Source organism: Fonticula alba, assembly GCF_000388065.1.
Source record: "Fonticula alba strain ATCC 38817 unplaced genomic scaffold supercont2.4, whole genome shotgun sequence".
NCBI lineage: Eukaryota > Rotosphaerida > Fonticulaceae > Fonticula > Fonticula alba.
In genome coordinates, this window is record NW_009242974.1 from 2,544,861 (window position 1) to 2,550,729 (window position 5,869).

The following is a 5,869-nucleotide window of genomic DNA, read 5'->3' on the forward strand; positions in this document are numbered from 1 at the left end:
GGCAGTAACGGCGAAGGGGGCGGGGGCGTGAGTAATGCGTACCAGCGAGGCGGAGAGGGTGACAATCTCCGACTGAAGCTGCTGCACAAGTGCCAGGATGGCAGGATCGGCGGCTTGGGGAGAGGGCTGCTGTTGCTGCTGCTGCTGCTGCTGGTGCTTCTGCTGGATGTCCTGCGGGGGAGCCTGGTACTGCTGCTGATGGGGATCGGAGGCCGGGGAGTCGGCGACAACCGGAGCATCCGGAGCAGCTGGAGGAGCCTGCGCATCGGCATCCATCTGGTCGACAGCCGGGTCCGTGGGCGGGCGCTTGGATGCGGCCAGCTCGGAGAACTTGGTGGCCAGACGGACCAAAGAGGCAGTGGTGTCGGCATCGATGCCATTCGCCGCGCGCTTGGTGTCAAGCTCGGTGTTGTCCGGGCGACCGTGCACGAACAGGTAGTGCGAGGTCAGGGAAAAGACAGAGTGGTTGGCTGTGCCGAGGAGGAGTCGACGGGGGGGAGGGGGGGGGGACAGCGAGGAAAGGGTTAGAGCAGGCGGGAGAGCACACGAAGTCGGAGGCCCAGCGCCATGGGGACGTACGGCCAGTGGCGGCAAAGCCAAAGGACGAGTAGTTGGCCGGCGAGAGGTGGACCCCGCGAACAGGCGCGCCACAGGGGAACCACTCGGGGGCGGTATCCTTGTCGATGGTGGACGGGTCGAGTGCGGCCCAGAACACCTGTTTGTTCCGGGGGGCAGCAGGCAACGGAGCAGGCAGAGGTGAGCCAAGGTGCGGGAGATGTTCGGGCTGTGGGGAAGGGTGGCGGGATGGAAATAAGGCAGCAAGGGACCTGCGCCTGCGCACCCAGAGCGTGGAGTTGGCATGGATGACCTTGAGACGAACACCACCAGACATGCTCGAGCGATACGAGCACTGGAGGGTCGCCTTGCGACGGGCAATGGTCGACGGGAAGGAGAGATTGGTCGAGCCATCGTTGCTGAAGACCGTGAGGCGCTAGGGGCGCGCCATTTGCCGCGGAGGTGGGACAAAGAGCGGGGTCAGAACCGAATGCGAGAGGAGGAGGTGGGAGGGGGACAAGGCCGCGCCGGAACCCGGATGCGCACCTGGGCAGGGACATCAAGGAAAAGGCCAAGGCCATTCCAGGAGGCGGCACTCTTGAGAACGGGGATGGTGGTGGCGCTGCTGGACTGGCGCGAGGCGACCGGGGCCTCGGGGGACCGCCAGATGGCGAAGGAGCCCCTGGGGAGGGGGCGGGAGAGGGGAGAACAAGGAAGATGTGATGTTAGGGGGGGGGGCAGGGGGCGGGGGCGGGAGGCGCGTTGACACGGAGAGACGAGGCATGCTGGAGCCGGGGTCCCTGGGCAAGGGCCCTTGGCAGGGGAGGAAGGAAGGACGCACTCGTTGCCAAGACGAAGCTGGATCTCGGATTCCCAGTCCGGGGTTTCGAGAGAGCCGTCAAGCTCGTTGTTGGAAAACCAACTGTCGGGGTAGAGCGTGCCGCCGGGGGCCGAGAAGGTCACGTATGTGTCATCGACAACCGTGGCATCTACCGAGCAACATGCCAATGACTGAGGGTGAGTCGGGGAAAGTGAAGGGTGAAGGCGACGCCTGGGGATGCCCCAGGCGAGGGCGGGGCCGAGGCATGCGTACCTCCTTGGAGCGAGTAGCCGGCCACCGGGGAGGCGCCATTCAACAAGGCCAGCGGGTACTTGAAGGACCGATACAAGTCAAAGCGGCTATCGAAGGTGGGCACCGGCGGGCGAGCAGCTGCCCGGAATGGAATCACAGCTGGAGGCGGTGCGAGAGGGGGGGGGGGAAATGGAAATACCGGCTATGAGGAGGAGGCAGAGTAGGCTCAAGCGAGCGAGCCCGGCGCCGGAGAAGGACGGCGTCATGGCAGCAGGGCGACAGAGCGGGTGGAAGAGGGGGGGGGAGGAGGGGGGGGAGGAGGGAAGAAGAAAGGCTGTCAGTTCAGGGCAAGCTCCGGGCAGCGGGCTTCGGGATAAAAGGCCCTCGGCCCGGTACTCAGGGGCTGGCCGAGGTGGATATGCTAGACGCCGTTGAGTCCCCCCCCCCCCCCCCCCCCCTGAGGCCGTCTGACTCTCCCTTTCTCCTTCTCTTTGTCTCCCTCTCAGAGAGTCAAGCTCATGTGTGCCATGTTCCTAGACCAAGACAGGGGGACACGACTCGGTCGCCGGCGGCTTTTCCCCCACTGCTTGTCCCGCCTCGGGCTCGAGATGCGGACGGGTTCCGGGGGGGGGGGGAGGCGGGGGGAACACAAGGGGTCCGAGGTCATGGTTTGGACTTGTATGGGTGCGGCTTCCAGACAAACAGGATGGACGGACTGACACCTCAAACAATGAAAATGAGGGCGTTTCATAAAGCAGGGACAGGGCTGTACTCACAAGCCTCGATAGCTCAGTTGGGAGAGCGTGTGACTGAAGATCACAAGGTCACCAGTTCAATCCTGGTTCGAGGCAAACATTCTTTTTCGTCGTGCTGGCGACCCGGCTTTTTGCAGGCCTGGCGGCGGGGGGGTTGTGCGCGATTCCGCACATGCCCTGCGAACTCGCGCACCCCCACCGGGACCCGGGAAACTGCACAGGGGCACACAGGCGCCAACATTTGGCAATGCTGCCCGACATTTGTAGGGCTAGCTGGCCCGCGAGCGCGAGTCTCATGCGCTCGCGGGGATCCTTTCCTATTTCACGTACCGGTGTCTGGCGGGGCCCCCCGGCCGTTCGGATCAATCTCCCCCCTCTCCGCGCCTCTCTCCCACACTTGGCTTCCCCTCCTCCTCCCCCTCCTCCCCTTTGAGCCCGGCCCCCTCTCCTCCCGTGGCTCTTCTCTGGCTGACCCCTTCCCGCCAGGGCAGCTTGCCTCCGTTGCCTCTCGCGCCTTCGAGATGGAGATCTCAGTCCTTCCGAATTTCCTGACCCTCTTCATGGTCCGGCGTGAGGGGCTTTCCCGCTGTGCCTATGTTCTCCAACGGGACTTGCTTTTTCCGCGCAGGTACAAAGCCAACACTCATGCAGCTGGGATCTTCCGGTCCCCGACCGGGCTTCAATGTGCCCATCCTGTGCTCGCCACTGACCGGGCCCCAAAGTAACAACACCTTCTTGACGGTGATCGAAACGCCGGATGCCTCGATCTCGGTCGTGGTCGACTCATCCACCTTTGAGAAGCACATTCGCCCGGTTTTCCCCTCACTTCGTACTCCGATCTCCGAGTCAACCGCCCGTGCGTGCCCCCGCCTGTTGGCTGTCGACCCACCGGCCTTGCCTCCTTCCTGACGAGGATTCCCCTACCCTTTTCTTGCTCCCCCCCCCCCCCCCCCCGGGGGGAGCGGTCTTCTCTGTCTTCCTATGCCTGACCCCTCCTCCCACGATATCCACGCACACACACACACACGCACACACGCACACACACACACACACACACACACACACACACACACACACACGCACACACACACACACACACACACACACACAAACACACACACACGCAGATGTGGCCGACTGCCCACCCAGCGAGTGGATTGATGTGTGCCCGATCATCTGGCGGCCGATCCATGTTGTTCTCGGCGAAAATGGGCTTTGTACGCTGCTGACATCCGCCCCGCCCTTTCTCCTCCTCCTCTCGTGTGCTTTGTTCCTTCCTCCGTGGCTGACTTGCTGGACAGCCGAAACCGGTGTGGTGCACTCCATGGCGGCTCCCTTGGCGGATGGGGGCATTTCCATCCTGCAGATCTCCACCTTCGAGAGTGACATGTGCCTGGTGCCGGAGGATCGGCTTTTCGATGCGGTGATGTGCCTGCGCGGGTCGAGCCACGTCCGGGAAATCTGGCTCCCGGACAGCGATCTCGGCCTCTTCGACCCGGGGTCACGGCATCAAATGCCCGGGATGCCGGGGTTCTGCTTGCACGGTCTGGCAGCCCCGAATACGGCCACCTCCACCGGCCTGAGCACCATGGCCTCGACCCCGGTGGCCGGCATGGACCCGGTGGCCTCGGACGCGGCCTTCCTGGCGGCCGTCAACGGCTCAGGCGCCGGGGCGCCGCTGCTGTCTCCACCAAACTCGGCCGGGCCTCGGGTGTCAATTGGCGCGAGCGCGATTCCCACCCCGGCCACCGCGGCCACCTCCATCTCGCCATCCACCTCCTCATCGCTGTCCCTCTCTTCTCCCTCGCCATCGGTTTCCTCCTCGACCTCTTCCTCTTCCTTGACCACGCCGGCCAATGGGCTGGTGGTGGCTGTAGGCCCCGGGTCCACTGGTGCTGCTCTTCCAGCGAGGGCTCTCGCCAGCGCCGGCGCGCCTGGCCCCAGTGACCTGGATGCCCAGGTGTCTAGCATCACTGGCGACCTGCCGGCCATGACCATCTCCCCCTCGGACGCACATGGTCCCCAAGTGCCGGATTCGGCCACGGCCGACCGGTCACAGCAACAGACCATGGTGGCGGTGTGCCGAAATTTGCCAGGTATTTGGTGGGCTTCATCGGGCACCTGCTTCCCGGGGGCGCGGGGCTCTTCCACATTCCTTCTTGCATTTCCCCTCCCCTGTGCCCCCCCCCCCCTTCGCCGTGTTTACACTCCAGCATTGACCTTGGCTCCGATGTTCCTGCCGGCTGGCAGAGCCCCAGCCGACAGACGCCCTCTCGACGGACCCGAAGTCCGCGGTGACCGGCGGGCGAGTTGCCCCCTTCAGCGGTCTGGCCAGCTCGTCGCTGCAGGCGGCCCTGTCAGCGGCGACCATTCTCCCGGCCAAGCCCCAGGCACGCGATCCAACCTCCCTCGGGGTGGGAGCCCTGCCCACGGCCGAACAATCGCTTCCCCCCTCCGGCAGCATGTCGGTGATGATCCCGACGAGTGTCGGACCGGCCGGGCAGGCGACTCCGGCCTCCGTGCCGGCATCCCCCCTCTCGGGCCATCCCACAGCGGCGGCGGCGGCGGCGGCGGCGGCGGCGGCGGCAACAACCCCGGCGGCAACGCCGGCCACAGCCGGGACCACATCCCAGCATGGGTCCCATGCTTTGGCCGGCAGCTCGGCCAATTCCTCTCCCCGGACATCCTTCTCGTCACATGGGCCGGCTGGGTCGGGCCGAAATTCGGGCAGCTTCCTGCCGGGCCTGTCTGGAGCCGGTGCCATGGTGCGGCCTCCCTCGCCATTGGTGGCCATGGCCTCCGGGATAGTGTCGGAACCGGGTCCCGCCGATGCGGATCCCCTCTCGCCCGTCCCGTATGAGGTGCCTCTGGGGCTGGCTGCTCCCACCTCCGCGGGGCCTCCCTCGGGAGGGGACGATCTGCTGCTGGCCCGCTCGCTCCCCGTGATCCCGCCGCCTCTGGCCCAGGCAGTTGGTAGCCCGCCTTTCCGGAAGGCGGCGGTCGAGGTGACCACCTCGGACTTGCTGCTGGCCTCGATCTTGCCGAACTTCAATGACCAAGTGGGCGGGCCGCTTCTGCGTCTGATGTTCTTCCCTGATCGCTTGACGTGCGGACCCGGCCTTTCGCGCGACCTTTGTGACTGTGTGTATGCGTGTGTTTTTGTGTTTGATTTCCGTCGCTGACTGTCGTCGTTGTGGGCCTCTTCTCCCTTGTCCGGCATTTCCTGCACCTGGCCATGGGGGTGTGCTGCAGTTTGCCACGCTTTTGCTCCATCGCACGGGTATCGGGCACTCTGTCCCTGGTGGCCGATTCGAACACCCTTTGGGGCTCCTCCATCCCTCCGGCTGCGCTTTCCGTGTACAATATTCCCTGGAAGGCATGCAAGTTTGCCGATGGACCGCTGGGGTTCGGTGCGTTGTCGAGTACCGACACCCAGACATGCGCAAGAGAGGAGGCCTGGGGAAGGGGAAGGGGGGGGGGAGGGGGG

At 65.1% G+C, this 5,869-nt stretch overlaps 2 protein-coding genes and 1 non-coding gene across 4 annotated transcripts in view; 2 read left to right on the plus strand and 1 right to left on the minus strand.

The window, feature by feature from the left end:
• H696_03096 (hypothetical protein) overlaps window positions 1-1,918 on the minus strand; it is a gene marked incomplete at its 3' end in the record, with an annotated part of 2,725 nt that extends 807 nt beyond the window's left edge. Inside the window, exons 1-7 of the mRNA XM_009496986.1 lie at window positions 1,827-1,918; window positions 1,649-1,786; window positions 1,397-1,544; window positions 1,102-1,237; window positions 842-991; window positions 580-715; window positions 43-470 (exon numbers count right to left, since the gene is read on the minus strand). Of these exons, the coding sequence (XP_009495261.1) occupies window positions 43-470; window positions 580-715; window positions 842-991; window positions 1,102-1,237; window positions 1,397-1,544; window positions 1,649-1,786; window positions 1,827-1,893 (1,203 nt within the window). The 5' untranslated portion in view covers window positions 1,894-1,918. The remainder of the gene's footprint in view (window positions 1-42; window positions 471-579; window positions 716-841; window positions 992-1,101; window positions 1,238-1,396; window positions 1,545-1,648; window positions 1,787-1,826) is intronic.
• Window positions 1,919-2,405: 487 nt separating this feature from the next.
• H696_03097 lies at window positions 2,406-2,478 on the plus strand. Its single transcript has one exon. It is a non-coding gene; the product is annotated as a tRNA-Phe (tRNA).
• Window positions 2,479-2,756: 278 nt separating this feature from the next.
• Window positions 2,757-5,869, plus strand: part of H696_03098 — an 8,786-nt gene continuing 5,673 nt past the window's right edge. The window contains exons 1-6 of one of the 2 annotated variants that reach the window (XM_009496987.1): window positions 2,757-3,010; window positions 3,105-3,238; window positions 3,510-3,599; window positions 3,684-4,478; window positions 4,633-5,488; window positions 5,635-5,792. In XM_009496987.1, the coding sequence (XP_009495262.1) occupies window positions 2,904-3,010; window positions 3,105-3,238; window positions 3,510-3,599; window positions 3,684-4,478; window positions 4,633-5,488; window positions 5,635-5,792 (2,140 nt within the window). In that variant the 5' untranslated portion in view covers window positions 2,757-2,903. Of the gene's footprint in view, window positions 3,011-3,068; window positions 3,239-3,509; window positions 3,600-3,683; window positions 4,479-4,632; window positions 5,583-5,634; window positions 5,793-5,869 lie in introns of those variants that run through there. The other variant, XM_009496988.1, reaches the window with a different exon arrangement.